Source organism: Corapipo altera, unplaced genomic scaffold (genome assembly GCF_003945725.1).
Source record: "Corapipo altera isolate COAL_440 unplaced genomic scaffold, ASM394572v1 101, whole genome shotgun sequence".
In the NCBI taxonomy this organism is placed as follows: Eukaryota; Metazoa; Chordata; class Aves; order Passeriformes; family Pipridae; genus Corapipo; species Corapipo altera.
Genome location: NW_020884984.1, coordinates 364,792 through 383,219, shown reverse-complemented (window position 1 = coordinate 383,219; position 18,428 = coordinate 364,792). Strand labels below are relative to the sequence as shown.

The 18,428-nt window shown below is 44.3% G+C and overlaps 1 protein-coding gene across 8 annotated transcripts in view; it reads right to left on the bottom strand.

The window, feature by feature from the left end:
• Window positions 1-18,428, bottom strand: part of IQSEC1 (IQ motif and Sec7 domain 1) — a 332,802-nt gene that overhangs the window by 145,878 nt on the left and 168,496 nt on the right. For 6 of the 8 annotated variants that reach the window (XM_027666004.1, XM_027666011.1, XM_027666015.1 and 3 more), the window contains one exon: window positions 4,943-4,987. The exons of the other annotated variants lie outside the window; for them this stretch is intronic. In XM_027666004.1, the coding sequence (XP_027521805.1) occupies window positions 4,943-4,987 (45 nt within the window). The remainder of the gene's footprint in view (window positions 1-4,942; window positions 4,988-18,428) is intronic. 8 annotated transcript variants of the gene reach the window in all.

Genomic DNA, 18,428 nt, shown 5'->3' with positions numbered 1-18,428 from the left:
ACCTCCTGGCACTGCCTCTGCCCCGTGTTTGGCCATTTGTGGTGGTGCCAAGATGAAATCCTTTTCCCTTTGTTTCCAAGAACAAACTGCACCAAAAAAAAAAAAAGAGTTTTCCCTATCAGAACATTCTTATGTCTGAATGTTTTGATATTCCTTTAAAAAAGGCAGGAAAAAAAGAAAGAGAAAAAGGTTATAACCAAGAACAGCTATTCCCAGGATCAAGGAAGAAGGGGAAAGTCAGCCAGAGACAACTAAGCTCAAGGGACACTTGATCCTGAAATGAGACTTTTCAGAAAACTTATCCTTTGTCTGCTCACATTACAAAGCAATTTCTTTCTCACCATCATATCCTTTCCAGAAAAAAACCCCAACTATTTATCACCTTAATTATTTCTTTCTAAACAGTGGGCTTTCAGTGCCCAGAAGCCATGTACCCATGGATTTCCTGACAGCATCCAACCCCGATTATCCCACCCTGCACGCAGAGAAAATGCTAATTAGGACTTTTGCAAATGAAAAGCCCCACGCTCTCCACACGTTCTTCATTTCCCTTGTCTTCCAGAGGAAAACAACAAAGAAAATTAAGCTTCATCTCACGCTCACCCAGGATATAGAACTAGTTCTTTCAGAAAGGCATTTTCCAAAACCTTTGACTCAGAATTCCCAGGCCTGACAGGAGTAGGGGTTTTTGGATGTGCTGCAGCTTCAGCACTGGAGATGTGAGGGCTTTGCAGAGAATTTCTATAATCAGAGTTCAGCTCTGGCACAGCATGTGAAGCCTCTGACAAGGCTTTCAAAACCAGCCACTAAAAAAAGGGCAAAGTGAAAACACTCCAATCCAACACCTCCTTTTTTAGGGCTGGTTTTCTTGCCAAATCCTGAAGCTCTGAGGCTGAAGGAAAACAATCCACTGAGGAGGGAGAACTTTGTATGAAATAACCCCATCAGGAAGCCAGTGCTGGAGTTACTGGTGGACTGATTTCGAAAGTTGGGGACAGCAGGTAAATTGACTTGTCTACCTACATAAATCTTTAACCTTCACATATATTGAACTACTTATACTAAATATATATTTTGTATATACATATAATATAAACTATAAATAAAAATAAATAGAAACATATAAATTACTAAGTAAACATTAATATGTAAAGCATATACATAAATTTAAACAAATTTTTATAACTATATAAATAAAATAAAGTACACATCTTAAATACATATATTGAAGTACTGTTATTTATTTACTTACTTAAACCCTCATGGTGATATGCCAGGAACATTCCTGGAAATATTTCACTTGCCCAGAAAAACAGCGTATCCACCTACTTAGGTGGAACACAGGAATTGTAACTTTGCAGTAAGAAAACTGTTTTCAGTGAGTCTTTCATGGCTTCAGGGTGAAATATTTCAAAGGCTACACACAAAAACTTCATGGTAGCCACTCCTGCATTGTGGAGCTCTGGAATTTCATGGCACCAAGACAGTGGCTGTACTCATTCCAGGATTCCCTGTGCACACCACATGTAGAAGTGGGGATCACACGAGGATTACAGATCAGGTGCACAAAACAAGGTTTTGATGCTAAATTAGTTCCTGGGAGGGTTAAAGGTCTCACTGCTCACAGGATGGAACAGCACCCAAAGCTCCTGGAGACCAGTCCCTGTCCTGATCCTGGAAACCAAGCCATCTCCACGTGAAAGTTGGTGGGAAAATGACAAAATCCCAGAATGTGCTGAGTTGGAAGGGACCCACAAGGATCATCCAGTCCAACACCTGGCCCTGCACAGGCCCATCCCCAACAGTCACCCCCTGTGCCCCAGAGGATCATCCAAACCCTCCTGCAGCTCTGGCAGCCTTGGGGCTGTGCCCACTGCCCTGGGGAGCCTGGGCAGTGCCCAACCAGCCTCTGGGGGAAGAAGCTTTTGCTGAGATCCAACCTGAGCCTGCCCTGACACAGCTCCAGCCATTCCCTGGCTGCTGTCCCTGGTCCCCCCAGAGCAGAGCTCAGTCCCTGCCCCTCCTCTGCCCCTGCCCAGGAATTGGAACTGCAGTGAGGTCTCCCCTCAGTCTCCTCTGCTCCAGCTGAACACACCAAGTGCCCTCAGTGTCCTCCCACGGCTTCCAATCAAGGCCCTTCCCCATCTCTGTTGCCTCCTTTGGACACTCTCTGATGGCTCAATCCCTTCCTTCCATTGTGTCCCCCCAAACTGCCCCAATGTTGAGGTGAGGCCGCCCCAGGGCAGAGCAGAGCGGGACAATCCCCTCCCTGGTGCCCCCAGGACAGGGTTGGCCCTCCTGGCTGCCAGGGCACTGCTGACTCAGGGCCAACTGGCCACCAGCCAGGACCCCCAGGGCCCTTTCCCAGCACTGCTTTCCAGCATCTTCAGTTGCTCAAAGAATAAGGCAAACTCTGATGCAAAAGGCTCTGGCAAACTGATCTCCTCTCCTGTCCCTCTCAGGCACTCCTGGGCACCCCCCAGCAAACATCCCTTCCCCATCAGGGAAGAGGGAAGAGCTGTGTTCATACGGAGCCCTCGGGCTCTGCTGCACCACGGGGACACCCGGGGGTGCTGGTGACATCCAGACAGGCAGGGACAGCAAACCAAGCCCTCTCCCCTCCATGTTTACTTGAAGGGAAGCTCTGCTGCCTAGAAACACTCCAGTAACTCAAAACAAAGTTATTTGGCTTCAAACATCTCTCAGATTTATGCACTCCCCCCCAGATAATATTAATCATCATTTGATACTATCCTTTAGTTTTGGTTATTAAGCCTTTAAGGTGCCAAAGTATCCGTGGAGTAGAATAATAAGAAGTTTGCTGTTCTCTTAATGCTGACTGTCCTTTCTGCACATCTGTTCTCTGAACTTACTCAACCACTGGTTGATCAATTTGTTACAGAAGATGACAAACCTGCCACAAATATCTGCAAAGCTCAGACATTTAAATATCCACATAATTTGAAACAGGTCTGGTAATCCAGCACTCCAGAAGGCCAACATTAAGATTTAGATATTAGGAAACAAAATATTTTCAGATGCCAGCTGAAAGCTGACAGAGGCCAACTCAAAATATCCAGAGTAAATACTGTGCAGGCTATGAAAGAAATCGTGCCAACCAAAATATACATATGTAAAATATGCCAATTTTTACATACTTTCCTCTTTAGAATGGACATAAGCAAATTTTTCACATTAACCCTTGCTCTTTCCAGCACTGAGAACTAGAAGAGTGGTTCTTTGAGGGCAAACTTACCTTGTTGATGGGGACTGGAACTTTGTGAGCAAAATGAAGAAGAGTAGCCTGACTAGGAAATACTAATGGCTTGACAGGACACTGAGTGGGTCCATATTAATTGGTACATCCCATTTTATGGATCATTCAAAAGCCAATTTGCTCAACAGGTTCACGAGAACATTCGCTAACAAGAAGAATTCTATTATCTCTCATTTTACTTAAAAATAATAGTCTGAACTCCGTATAATTACAGCTCCAGAACAGGCTTGTTTGACCTACTGAAGTTGACTACATGTCACATTTTCCTCAATAACTATTTAACACTAAGAAAAACCCACAGGTTTAGCTGATATAATATGAAAATTTCTTTAATGTCTCCTTTATGACTGTTTTACTCTGGACTTTTTAAACTTCAGAAAATTGTTTAATTTGTAGTTAATGAGTCTGAAATCTATTTTTACAGTCAGGGCAACTTAAACTATTCAAAGAATATTCCCTTCTCCTTTTCCCAGCAAATGTTAAAATTCAGCCACTTCCAGCATCTATAAAATTCTTCCCCATCTTCCTCTCTGATACTCTCCCTTGGGAAGAAATCCACCGGAAGAAAAAATGTTGTAAGGAAATCTTTTTCCACAAAGATTTAGCCAGCCTGGAATAAAGGTGGCAGCAATACCTGGTACATCACACACCAGATACATGATGGTCTTCCTAAAACAATTTTGCACAAAAGCAGGGCAGGGGCAAGTTGGGATTGTTTCCTGCATTGTCCTCCCAGACAAAGACCCAGTGTTCTGGTCACACTGGGAGATGGGAACAGAAATACTGCCCAAAACACAGAATGTTGTGCAGTGTTGCTGTGCTGAGGACAAAGAGAATATCACAACATAGGGGGTGGGTGCTTAGGAAATGGTAATAGGGCATATACTTTACTTTCAGAAGACTTTACACTGGAAAATAATGGAAGATTAATTATAGGCAGCCTTTAATTTGAATAAGGTTAAACAGAACAGTTCCCACTGTTTTGTTCAAGCAAGGTTAAAATGACATAATGTGGGAAAAAGTCACATTCTCAACCCATAACATCTCCAGAGGAAGACTGGTACCAAAACAACTGTCAATTTGAGAGGGAAGGACTCTGCCCCAGCTTAATCAAAGGAAGTCTGTGCCTTTGATGCACTTGCTCAATGTGCAAGGAGGAGAATAAAGGATGCAAGAACCCATTTGATATGCAGTGTTAACAGGGCTAAGCATTACTTTCTAAATTGAGCGATCAAAGTGAAATCCCAGTTACTGCAGTGACTCCTGTGACAGTGCTCTCTGAAGTTTATACACGTGCTTTTATCAAAATGCTGAGCAACAAAAAACAGCAATGGCATCTCCCAGCCAGGACTGTTCACGCAGAGCAGCACAGAGCTGCCAGGACAGGGCAGAGGTTCTCAGCATAAAGGTTATAAAAATCTGCACAAACACACCTTCCCTCCCTCCCCTTCATGCTGCTCTGAGAGCAAACACAGTCTTTGAAGGCAGAACTGAATTTCAAGTTAGAAATCCCGGAAAAGAGCAAATTATCCACTCTTAGAAAAACCCAATGCCTTTGTTGGCTGTGCATTGCAAGATAAAGTTATGTGATGTACACCTGATACAGAATAAAGGTAATTTCTGTTACTTTAAACCTAAAACTAACTTCTATTATTACTACAGTACCTGAGAGGATCAGTTGAGACGCTGCTTCCTGTTTCCAACGAAGTCCTGAGATGACAGCAAAAGAATAAAATTATAAAATATTAAAGCATAAACTAAATTAAAAGTATAAACTATTCAAAATACCTTAAACATCAAGTGCTCAATGGCTTTACATTTTCTTCCTTCTTTTTTCAGAACACTTAGCATGCCATTAAACCTGAGTGTAAAACCAAAATACACAAACAAAAAACCCAACAGCCCTTTCCTAGACTAGAGAGAGGCAAATTAGAGAAACATTTCCCTGAAAAAGTCACAGCATGATTAATTTTCAATATTCTAAAGCACTCTACCCTTCTGTATCTGTTACAGGAGTGACAATGCTTTGTTCTGTGAATGGCTGACACGAGTCCCGCTGTGAGCACCATTATACTGAGCTTTTCCAGAACCTGTCTCCTCCTTTCTGTGTGCGCTTGGCAGGAAAATCCCAGCTCCATTCACCTGTGTGGGTGCAGAACCTCAGAATATATTGGTGCCAAAAGGAAACTGGTAGAGCAGCACCAGGACAGGACAGTGCACATGACCCAAACCATGGGCACGGGAGAGCAGTTCTGTGCAGCTTCCAAGGACACATTCCTGGCCACACTGCTTTCAGCCTCAGTTTATTCACTAAGCAAAAATAGCATGGAAAGGGGAAAACCAGGCAAAATTCTTCTGCCAGAGCCTCCTGCAGTTCAGCCCTCCTCTCTTGCTGGCTCTGCTCACGCTGGGCATCACATCTCATTTATCTACCAACAGAACAGCCATCCTCACATTCTGTGGCTTTGTGTTCTCTACCCACAAAGGCAAGTACAGAGTTGTCCTGAAGAATTATTGCACCAGAAAGTTCAGTTAAGATACTGTAAGTCCTGAGTAAGTGCTCCAAGCAAACTGATGTTTGAGTAGCAAAGCTTTAACGTGCCTGCTGTTCCTAATTAGACCTGCTCTCCTTGAGCATGACTTCAGGTTCATTAGACATATAATATAGAGTTACATTTTTAGGGTAAAGCCAGTTTTCCCTCAAGCTGTAATAAAACATTAGCCAAAGCCTCATCATGAAAACGCCATCATCATGTTAGAAAAATTTTTTAAATGGTTACTTGCACTTATTCATTTATAATGAACAGCCCTTACACCAACAGCCATAGATCAAGCTTTGCTCACACAGCCAGAAACATGTATGGGCTGTGGAGGTTCATAACATTCACCTTAGAATTGCACTAATTTTATTTACAGTGGCTATTCATAAATCAGTGGCAAATCTTTACTGTAGTCCCAAGATTACTAATATGTTTACAAAAATAAACGGGGTGGTGTGAAGGGAGGAGGCCACAAACACAGCAAGAATCAGCTGTACAGGAATGGAAACAAACCATATTGTCCAAATAGCTTTTAACTAAAGCACTAAAGCTTCAAAATAGCTTTTGGGAGCTTATTCCACCCTGTAATTTGTTTGCTTGCACAGTTCAAGATTTGTGAATAGCACTGAATTTTGAGGGGGTGGCTCACATATGTCGGCTTTGTGGCTGCTTGTTGGTTTAACAACTGAAAAGGGGGAACTTAATTTACTTATAATTAAGTTTCCTGCATAACACAGTGTGCTGTGGAAGTGCCAGCCTGGCTCACTCTGTGAGACTTTTTGCCTTGCTTTTAACACAGATTTTAAAAAATCTTCACAGTTTGGCCCTTCCTACTATAAATAAATATTTCTCAGTCGCAGTGTCTGTGCAGGGATGATGGGCTATGCATAAATTAGAGATGCTAATGAGCAGTAATTAGCCTCCACCCCGGCACAACCTTGATTGTGGTGTGACTGACACTGAGCACGTGGTGACCTCGGGGACTTCTTACACAGGCCCAAGGAGCAGGATTACAGCTTCATTAAAAATCCTTAGTTTTCCTTCTGAATGCAGACACCCAGGGTGTCCCCAAACCCTGCAGTCAGGAGAGGCATAAATCTGTTTAAAAACACAGGGAAAAGCACAGCTCCCACAGCAAAAATACCCATCATAAATCACAGAATCCTTAAGGTTGGGAAAGACCTCCAAGATCATCAAGTCCAACCATCAACCTGCCACCGCCAGGTCCAGCACTAACCCACGGCACTCAGCACCACATCCACATGTTTTCTGAATACTTCCACGGATGGTGAGTCCACCACTTCCCTGAGCAGCCTTTTCCAGGGCTTGCCAACCCTTTCAGTGAAGAAACCCTTTCCTAATATCCAGTCTAAACCTCTGCTGGTGCAACTTGGGGCTGTCCACACTGAGACATGGCTGAAAGGTTATTTCTACCAAGATAGTTCTCTAGAAACTTCCCTGCTGCAGCTGAAAGCAGTTCAAAGCATGATTGTTTGTGTCCTTGGTAACTGCAGCTAAAGAGCCCAAAGCACAGGAAGCCACAGATCGAATCGATTTGGGGGCTGGCAGCACAGAGCCACCACAGCTGCCAGAGTGCCCAGAGAGTCCCACGGGCACCAGGGGCATGGAAGGGCTCCAAAGATTCATCTGCTGTCCATGGTGGGTACCCATGGGTGGCTGAGGGATGGAGAGACCCCACTGCAGCTTTGGCTGTGCCACCAGGGGCCAGGGAGTCCCTCTAGCAGGACAGAGGCAGATGATGGAGCATCTTACAATAAGTGTCTGTGTTAGAAACTTCCCATTCTTGCACAATTTCTTCCATCAAATACAGGAATGAAGAATGGATTTCAAGGAATTTTCTGAGCTGGAAGGGACCCGTGAGGATCATGGAGTCCAACTCCTCCTGAATGGCCCATACAGGGACTGAATCAAAGCAGCCCCATGGAGAAAGGCTTAGAACTGGTTTTCTTACATGCAGGTCAGACACAGAAACTGTGTCAAAGACAGGAAAAGCCACAGGAGCTGAACTGCAGAAACTCCTGGATGAGGGAGAAAGATGGAAAACAAGACCTACACTAAGGAGGGCAAGACACCCAGAAATGCTCTAGCCCAGCCTTTTTACCTGGCAACCCACCCACAGACTCAACCTATCACTGTGGGAAACCTCAGGAGTGGTCTGACAACATGCAAATCAAAGTTTCGTGGCCAGGAAAAACACCCAGAAGAAATCAAGTTTAAAATCTACTGAAAGATCTGGATTCGGGGTACAGAAAATCAGTTTGCTCTTATTGAATTTACAGAATAATTTTAGTGTAATCACATAATCACTCCCCTTCTTTCTTTCCTTCCAGCTCAAGTCCCATTTAAATCTTTTGGTTTCTTTCCAAACTGCTGAAAGATGGAAAGTTAATTTAAAACACAAAAATAACCCAGATTCTGAACACAATGCCATTAAGCTGCAGCAAACAAAATATCTCATTGTACCTAGAGTCACTTCACGAATGTCAGGAAAAATGAAAATATATCTCTTTTAAGTTACTTCAAAACAAGCTTTGTTTGTTTTGCTTTGCTTTTTAACAAATTAGCTGGACAGGAAAATAAAATACTGCATTAAAGAAAGTTTTCTAAAGAAAACAAGGAGGAAGATCTGACAATCCTGTTTATTCCTAATGGGCACTGACTCAGGACATCTGTAGTCCAGAAAAAAGTACATACACTAGCTAATGATAAAGCTATTAAAAAGATACTATTAAAATGAAATAGACTTGTCTATATATGTACAATTTCCATTGGTATTAATAAAGATATTAAGAAAACCCCAAAGTACTATGAACTGTGGAACTATGCCCAAGGCTTTGAGCGCAAATGAGCTAAGACAGAGCACACACACTGCAGAACTGTTCTGTATTATCAGGGAGTGCTCTAAACCACCCTGGGAGCTCTTTTGTACCTCCAGTTTGTTTCCATGGAGTTTGCAAGGTCCTTCTAGGTGAGGAGTTGAGGAAATCTACCCCAGTTTGACTGATGAGTCAGTTGAATGACATCTCTTGGTCATATGAATTCCTGACGTTTTAGAGGAACCGTGGCATGAACTGTGACTAAACTGGGCACACAGGGCTACACCCAGTGGGATTATTTACTGCTAACATGGGCAGCATGAAACTTGGAGAATGTGTGTAATTGTTGGTAATAACAACTGCTTTCAAGGCTAAAAGGAGTATACAGAGCATGGATGCACACAAGTCCTGGATGAGCTTGCCTAGAGATGCCATCTATGTCCATCAGTCACACAGGAATCATAACCAGCCCACTTCTGCAGGACAAAATACCAATACTACCAAGAGATCATTGGTCTAAAATTCAGACACAGTTGCTAGCTTATTCAATAGGCTTTAGGCATCCACAAACCACAATTCTAGTCAAGAGCACAAAACAAGGCCACGGGCTCTAACTCCTGTTATTTTCCCCTGTACTCAGCGCTGTGAGGCCACCCCTGGAGTGCTGTGTCCAGTTCTGGGCCCCTCAGTTCAGGAAGGATATTGAGGGGCTGGAGCAGGTCCAGAGAAGGGAAACAAGGCTGGGGAAGGGACTCAAGTACAGGTCCTATAAGGAGAGGCTGAGGGAGCTGGGGCTGTTCAGCCTGGAGAAGAGGAGGCTCAGGGGAGACCTCCTCACTCTCTACAACTCCCTGACAGGAGGGGGGAACCAGGTGGGGGTTGGTCTCTTTTCCCCGGCAACCATCAGCAAGACAAGAGGACATGGTCTTAAGCTGTGCCAGGGGAGGTTTAGGTTGGACATTAGAAGGAATTTCTTTACAGAGAGGGTGCTCAGCCATTGGAATGGGCTGCCCAGGGAAGTGGTGGATTCTCCGTCCCTGGAGATTTTTAAAAAGAGACTGGATGTGGCATCAGTGCCATGGGCTGAGAACCACAGCGGGGTTGGATCAAGGGTTGGACTTGATGATCTCAGAGGTCCCTTCCAACCCAGCTGATTCTATGATTCTATGATTATTGGCACTATGTGGTGGGCAGACCCAAGGGTACAGGATTCCCAGCAACAGGGTATCTAAAAAATCTGATTCCACAATGTTTGAGCAGATTCAAGTGAAAGGCACAATTAACTCTCATTACCTTGAGCAATGATACAGAGTTCTGGTTTATTTTGCTTTTTTGTGATGAAGGAAACAATTTTTCACAAATACAAAAATCAGTATAATTGAAGATTATTTTGGGAACAGTCTAAGATGCAGTTCCCTACACTGTATGGGCATAGAAGGGGTAGGGAATGAATCCTGTGAACTGACAGTCTCAAATGGGCCTTTGCTTAGCTGTGATAACACCCGAGGAGTGTTATTGATCTGGGAGACAGAGAGACCTGAAACTACTCTGTCTCAGTGTGGAGCAGTGACAGTGGGAATCATTGAGACATTTGGAAGCTGTCAATGTGACTGCAGCAAGCCCCAGTGTAACAGAACCACACAGAACTATGTTCTTGCTGAGAAGGATAAACAGGAGAAGTAATTTTCTAGTCCAGCACCGTGTCCACACTATAAACCTTTGTTGACTCTTGATGGAGGGCAAAGTTATATGGAGGTTCTTATTGGGCTGAGTGAGAGTCCCCCCACTGTGATGGCTCAGTACAGCTGCCTCCCCTCCTCAGGGTCCCCTGGGCAGCTTCCAGCCCTCCAGGCTCGATTTGAGTGACTACTGCTAAGCTGGGGCAGGAACAGTCCATTCCCATCAGGGCAGATGGCTGCAACTGCTTCATTAGCTGTTAAGCAGAGGATAGAGGAGAGCCCACCACTACCTATCTACTGCTGGCAGAGGCTACAAATAACCACACAGCACATGCAGACATCGTGCAAGCAGCCAGAAAAATATCCATGTTGAGAAAAGCCAAGATATTCTTCTGGCATGAAAATGCACAGTGGTGACAGATGAAATAATTGCAGTTGAAGCAAACCCCCAGCTTGATCCCAAATAAAGACTGCTTAAATATATCATCTTTTGGCTAAGAAGTGAAAGTCACTTGGAGCATCAAAGTATAAAGATATTCTGTCTGCAAACAGCAACTCAGAGTGTGTGTGAAGGGAAAAGGCAGTTCTGAGCTCTGTCAGACCTTTGGTGAGAGCAGCAGCATGGAATTGCATCTTTCTCAGACTGAGGGAAGGAATGCAGAATAATATATTAAATATTTATAGCTCTGTGCTGGGTATTGCTCAGTGAATAATTGCTGCTTGGCACAGTTTCTTGCCACGAACTGGCAGCATACAGAAGAAAGGGAAACCTGTTCAGTGCAGGTTGATGCTGTGATACTGCACATGCCCACATACAAAAGAGGACCAAATTATTTCCTTATATTCCAAAGTGCAGGTTCACTAAATGGAAATATTTACCCTTGCTTGAGGATGGTCTGACTTTGGATGCCAGTCTCAGTGCTCCATTTGGTGGGTAAGCCCAAAGCTTCTAATCCCAACAGGCAAAAAGAAGGTAACAGAAGGATTATAATTAACCAGGACAAACCCCTCCCTCAGAAACAAAACTGGAAATCATATTCCAGCCATTACATTGGCTATCAAAGAAAATTATCCCTTCATATCCCTTGGCAGAGATCTGCCAAGCCATCAGGGAGGCCGCAGTCCCAAAAGACCCCAGAAGGAACCCAGTGATGGCCAGTTCAGCATTCATCCTGTCACACAGTCCTGATCTCCCAAACAAATGGCCCTGAGGAAACAAGCTGTGGGAAATTCCAATTTCAATATCATGGACCAGGAACTAATGAAGAGTCTGGTCTCCTCCCAGCAAGCAGGAGGAATCTGATGGAGCTATGGCTGGAAGCTCTGCTGTAACGTCTGCAGCATCATTTATCAGCCGTGCAGACATGTCCTGCATTAATTAGTGCAGTCAAGGCACTGTCAGACCCCAAAGGCAGGGCAGCAGCTCATCATTCCTTTCTCCTACTCCCACAGCCTTGGCACTGCCATGGGACACTGCCAGACCAGGAGCTGGCCTGGAACGCGCCGAATTCCGACCCACTGTCTCCAGCGAGTCACTGCCGTGTCACAGCTCTGCTCTCTGGGCATGCACTGCCATCCTAAACCAGGTCTGATGCAGAGGCAGGAGCTCCCAGAAAAGCTGCAGCACCTCTGGCAGCTGCACTCATACACCTCCAGTTCAGAAAACCTGTCTGGCTGTAGATTTAAAAGTAATACAGCCCAACTCCAGAGGGTTCAGCAGAATCATGGGGGAAGCAGGACACGGTGAAACATCCCTCACTTGATACTAGTCTTTGGGACAAACCCTGAAAACACAGTTCAGGTTCAGCCTTTCTTTTGAATAGACAATTTAATAGCTCTGCTGACAGCACTGGCACTGCTCACCTCTGGAAAGGCAGCTTCACAGGGAAGGATCTTAAAGAATACCAAGGAAATTCCTGCTTCTAATTTCCTCTTCTCACACATTTTGTTCCAAATATTTTAATGAACCATTTAGACAAGAAAGTACCTAAACACATGTTTAATGCTGCTCTTGGAAATAAAAAGCTTTCCTTGCCTGGGGCTTGAATGACTTCCATTCCCAATGCTAGGAATGCTCTATATCCCTTGTTGGGTCTAGAGCACTCCCAGCATTGGGAATGGAAACCAGCTCCAAGTTGGAAGCTCATGTTGCCTGTCCTCAGAACACAGCTCCTGTTCCCAGGTTCCTAACACAGAAGAGCGCCCAAACACTCATTTTCACAACATACTTTCTAAATCAAAACATAATCCCAATATCTCAAAGAGATTTTAAATCTATAAGAAAAGCAACATCTAGGAAACAAAGCCAGCCCAACATGATCCTAAAAGCCAGGCTAGGCTGGCTTCATTAGTTTCAGAACTGTGCAAAAATAAAATTGAATTTCTGTGCAGAGACAGCAGAATTATATTAAATAAAACTCAGATTGTGCTTGCAAAGTTGGGGCCTGTGTTCTTAGAGGAATTCCTAGAGGCCTGCAGGAGTAACAACAGGGGGACTTGGAGAAGTTTCTTTTTCAAGAAATGATCTAATTTCTGTGAAAATGTTACTAGAAAAATTAATTTTAAAAAACTGCCACCAACTTGATTATCTCCAGCAGTAACAGCCAAAGGTTCATGGCCTTGCTGTCCAAGAGTTCACTGCTGTGTCACAGACTCTCACCCACTGTGTCTGCCTTGTCCAGCCTTCTGCTGGGTTTTCCAAAGGAGTTGCAAGTCCCCCAGCCCTGAGCCCTGAGAAAAATTAGCTTTATCAGGGGATGACAACAAGCAGTTTCGAATTTATTTGCTGGCCACCTCATCAGCATTGTTTTTCAAGGTGCTGTCTCGCCAGAGGAACTGATTTCATGTTCAAATATTGCAGTGATGTGGTTTTGGCTTTGTTAGAAGTAAAGCCCATCATTTAAATTACACTTATTCCCAAAGATCAGATGTTTATTAACAAGCTTCACTCCTATTTGCAGCTCAAGTTTAGAACCATGAAAACAAAACCAAGCCGTACATGTGACATGGGAATTGAGGTTTTCCAAAGAAGGAAGAGAAAGCCCGATGTGAGAGCAGCAGCCAATTGTATATAACTCAGTTTGGAGACATTAAAGCTTCCAGATCCATGTTTAATCCCCTGTGAGGCCAAGGTCCAGCCTGCTAATGTAATCTGAGAACAGAAGTGTTTGAAAATGTCTTGTTCAACAACATAGTTGGACAAACTTACTCTCCCCTAAAAGTTCTCATTTGTGTTCCTGGCCTTTCCCTCTTTTGTTTGTGTATCATGTGCAAAGAAAGTGATGTTTATGAAAGCCATACATCTGAAAACACGTTCACAATATGGATAAGGTTCCTTGATTACTGTGAATTAAGCACTTACTGTAACCCAGTTAGGCCAACTGCTGTCTTGGGAGTGACCTCTCCCCACAGTGGGAGCAAAATGAATCACTTCCATCACTTCTGTCTGCCTCAGGACAAACAGAAGAACACTCTGAACAAGCCCCCATACCAGTATCCACCCAGGAACCACACAGATCCCAGTTCTCCAAGGATTCTTGCATGGCATTCGAGATCACCTGACTGAAAAATAACAGCAAACACGGGCTGTTGAGTAAACCTAAAACAGATGTGTAATTTAAAACGTGTTTGAATATTGTGTGTCCTTTTGCAAGCTCCAGTGTTACCACTGTCCTCCTGGACCAGCTGGGAGCAGCTCTGTGCAAGTGATGCAGTGGAGAATAAAATCCTCGTCAGGCTGGATACAAAAAGGAGCACACACAAAACATTACACCCTAAAAGCAGAGACTTATGACTTCATAGTTTAAAACAGGGACTAGTTCTGTTGGGTGTACCTGCTGCATGTGTATGTAAGAACATTCTGACAGCTCCCAGCCTGACAGACCTGCTGGCACAGGCTGCACCTCAGGAGTGGCTCACTTCACTCTTCCTGTTGGTTAACAGGGTCGAGGTTTGGTTCTCACCTTCACATCAACAGCCCTTACATCCATCCCCAGTGAGTGCTGAGACAGCCCATGCATTTCCATATGCTGCAATCTGCATCCTGGGAGTGCACACAGACAGGGAAACCAGGGGCTGGAAGAGGAGCCTCACTCCCCTGCACAGCTCCAGGGGCTGGAGCAGGAGCCTGACTGCCCTGCACAGCTCCAGGGGCAGCAGGAGCCCCAGGCTGCACTGCCAGGAGCCCATTTATCACGTACCATGACAAAGCCATTCGTTCCTGTAGCTCTCCAGAACCATCAGCATTACAATTTCAGAATCCATCTTACTCTCAGCCTGTTTCAACACATCCCCTTGCAATCAATGACTATTTCCCTGCGTGTTGGGGGTGTTTTTCTGTCATCACCCAGCATTTCACAGAAGCAGCAGATTACAGGATACTGTGGATCAATGAGCATCACCCTTTTGTTTCCCAGGAAATGTACAGAATTACACATGCTGTTAAGTGGATTCAAAGACCTACAATCCATATGCTGTTACCCTATTATTCAGTAAAGCTGCATCTATTACCTTAATTCCATCATTTCTGAAAAGAAAAATTGACAGAGATATTTCAGATAAGCAGATTTAATGATTTAAATTCTAGTGCACTGTATCAGTCTGTCAGAGGTTTTGATGCTTCTTTTAAACACAGAAAATCACCCTTTTATCACCACACATGCACAGTCAATGTTTCAGTGATCCTACTCCCCTACCGACTGAAAACAGGGTTAGATTTTTTAAAAGCATCATTGTTTTCTGGGAGCAAAGGCTTACAAACCTGAGTTAAATGACATGCTATTAGCAAACTAGCAGAGAATCCAAAAACAAACCCAACTGGAGCTACATCAGCAGGTCTGACAAAACAACAAAAAGTGGGGTTAGTGGTGTGTGTGCTGAGGGCAGGATGGGGAACTACACAGGATCTCCTCAACAGAAAGGAAACAGGATTTTTCAGCTAACTGGCAGTTTACTTTTGTCTATTTACTGTAATAATAATTTCCACTCCCCTGCCTTTTCATACTAAAAGGAGTTGAAACCACGAGAAGATGACCACACACTTTACATGACTTCAGAGTTCACAAGTGCTTCCCATATTCACCATAAGCTCCAAACAGTATTTACAGCAGAACAGTTCAGAGTGCCTTTGTACACAGGGGAACTAGTGCAGCTCCAATGAAACCCCAGAAATCAGAATAGGCAGTCCCAGAAGCATTTGAGAGGGCCAAAGGTCCTGGCTGCCCTCTGGATGCAGCTGGAGGTGTTTGGAGACCAATCCTACCTGGAAATTACTGTATGTGTGCATACATGTATATATATATACACAATGCTGAAATTGTTTGGAAAAGCCCTCAAAACAAAAAGAATATGAAAGGAAAATGTCAAAGTAAGCTTTAAATTAGTCTTCCCCTTCTTTAATTCTACCCAAAGACCATTTCAGCATTTAACTCTTCCATACCAGAGAATCAGACTGAACAAACACCAGGCAGGAACTTGCCCATCTGGCTGGAGGAGGCACCACTTCATTCCCACTTTGAGCCTCCACAAGCTCCAAATTTTACCACTCCAATTTCGACAGATAAAGCATGGAGATCTTGCACAGAGATTAACAAAAACTGCCTCCCAAATTTTCCTACTCCTGGCTAAGCTTTCTGCAGGTGGACTGAGTGCTGTGGCTGAGACAAGTGTCTAATGGAACATGAAAACCAAGCTCAGCGTTCATTTGGCCTCATCTGGAATGAGGTGACGGGCTTCCTGCTGCTCCACTACACACCTAAACCTCTGCCTCCCCTCTTGGCTCTTTGATCATCCATAAGTCTTTGATGAAAAACATCAAATGAGCTGACAATGCCTATTACTCAGTTGTTTTCAGTTTTAAAAGCAATGGCTCTTCCCTTGCCTTAGCACGGAGCATTTTCTAGCCTTGAAGCCCTGAACTAACCTAACCAAGGACTGTCCATGTCTCCCTTGGAATCCAGTATGGATATATTTTCATTGAGCTGCCCAAAATCAACAAGGAAGCCAATTTTAGAAGATCCTTCACTAATAAACCTTGGTTATAAAGCAGAAGACATGTCCTGGTGGGCTTCTGAAGAGCTCAACCTGGAGAGCACTCAGTTCCATGCTGGAAGCACCAGCAGCACTCTGGTGGCTTCCAGGGGCAGCTGAGAGCTGAGAGCTCCCCCACTAACAAAGAACAAAGCAAAATGGCTTTAATCAGACACCCCGTGACCCACAGCAAACAAACTTGTTTGTCAGAAACATCTGCTCCACCCAGGAGTGGGGGAGCTGCCCGTGCTGCCCCGTGTCAGACACGGCACCTGATTAATAACTCTGCTCATAGGGTGACAAAGGAAAACTATTTAAGTAACATTTCCTGATGGAGATTAATTATCTTACTACACCGGCCCCTGGCAAAATCTTGTCACAAAATAGCAATTACAACTAATTGAATTCTCCATAAAGATGAATTTAATTGAAGAGAGCAAGATGGATTTCAAGACTATCTCATTTTCAGGTGTGCAATGCTCCAGTGATTGGCTTGGGGGAAAAAAAATTCGGAGCTGAATGAAACGTGACATAATTTCTTTAGGGAAAAAATGCTTACATTAATGGGTCATAAACTGCGTTGATTTTAGGCATTTGTTCTATGAATGCATCAGCCAAAGATCACCAAAGGCCAAAGAGCATACAAATAACACAGGAAAAAAAAAAAGCAAAATATCTGAATGGGTAGGGAACAAAAAGGACTTGCTTGAAACACTAGAAATTAGAAAGGGACATATTTTTCATTATATTGTGTACAAATTTTAGCTTGAATATGGAAAGTAAACATAAATCAAAGAAATGGCCTTTGGTTATTTGAACTTCCAGCTTCTCAGCTTGTTCAGCAAATATAGATAATAAATATTTTCAAATTTTCTCAAATCTCACCCCCCAACTCTAAAGGGAAAACATCAACACCTGTGTTTTACAGAACTGACCCAGGTGACCCATGAATGGCAGATAAAGGTGTTGGCTGGGCACAAAGGAGGGGCCATACTCATCAGGGGCCAAACTACCCTGTGGATTAGCATCTTTGTTTCAGATTAAGGAGTACCCATGTTTGCTATGCACTTACTGTGGAACCCAAAACATGTTGGATTGGGATTGGAGCAAGCTGGTCTAGTGGAGGACGGAACTGAGGTTGGAACTAGGGGGTTGAATTGGATGATTTTTAAGGTCCCTTCAACCCCAAACCATTCAGTGGTTCTGTATTTCGTTCTGATATCTGCACAGCTCCCCTTTCCTCCTGACCCTGTAGCATTCTGTTGCTAAAAACAAACATAACTTGCTCTGAGTCCCTCCCAACCCCAAGAAGGTCCCCAAGGTCTCCTCGGAGGGTCAGTGACCGGCCGTCCCCGGGTCACAGGGAGGGAGCGGGATGGCAGCAGGGCTGAGCCACCAAAGGTCAGCCAGTAGCTGAGAGCAAGAGACTGGGCTGGATCCAGACACAGCCAGAAAAACTCTCCCTGAACTCATTAATGACTTTTTTTCTCCTCGTGGATGGGCTCAGTGAAGTGCTGTCTCTCTTTCTCTCTCTGTTTTTGTCAGCCCACCAGAGCGAGTGATCCCTGAGCCCAGCGAGGAACTGGACCCTACAAGCACACTGGGGGGACTCTGCCCTCACCAGAGCCCCTCTGCCTTTGCCAGGAGGGCAGAGTGTCCTTCCCAGAGCAGCGGGGGAAGGGGGGGGGGGGAGGGGGAATAATCCCCCGCTGCTGTTCAGCCGAGTCACTCCAGGCTCTGAGTGTGATCAGCCCCTGACAGGTCTAGCCCTGCCCTGAGCAGCTGCTGCAGTTTGTGGAGTCCACAGAAAATGGGAAACCCACCTGAAGCACAGAATCTTTACAGTAGGAAAAGACCTCCCAGATCACCAAGTCCAACCTTTGCCTGAATCCCCCCATGCCCACTAAACCATATCATCAAAAATGAGAGAAAAGGTTCAGAAACCAAACACCTTGTAGACACAGGTGTGATACACTTAACTATTATAAATGACTTCAGTAGAGGTAGAATAGTAAAACTAGAATTTCTGCTGCTTTGACAGCAGAAACACCTATCCAGCAGTATTGAA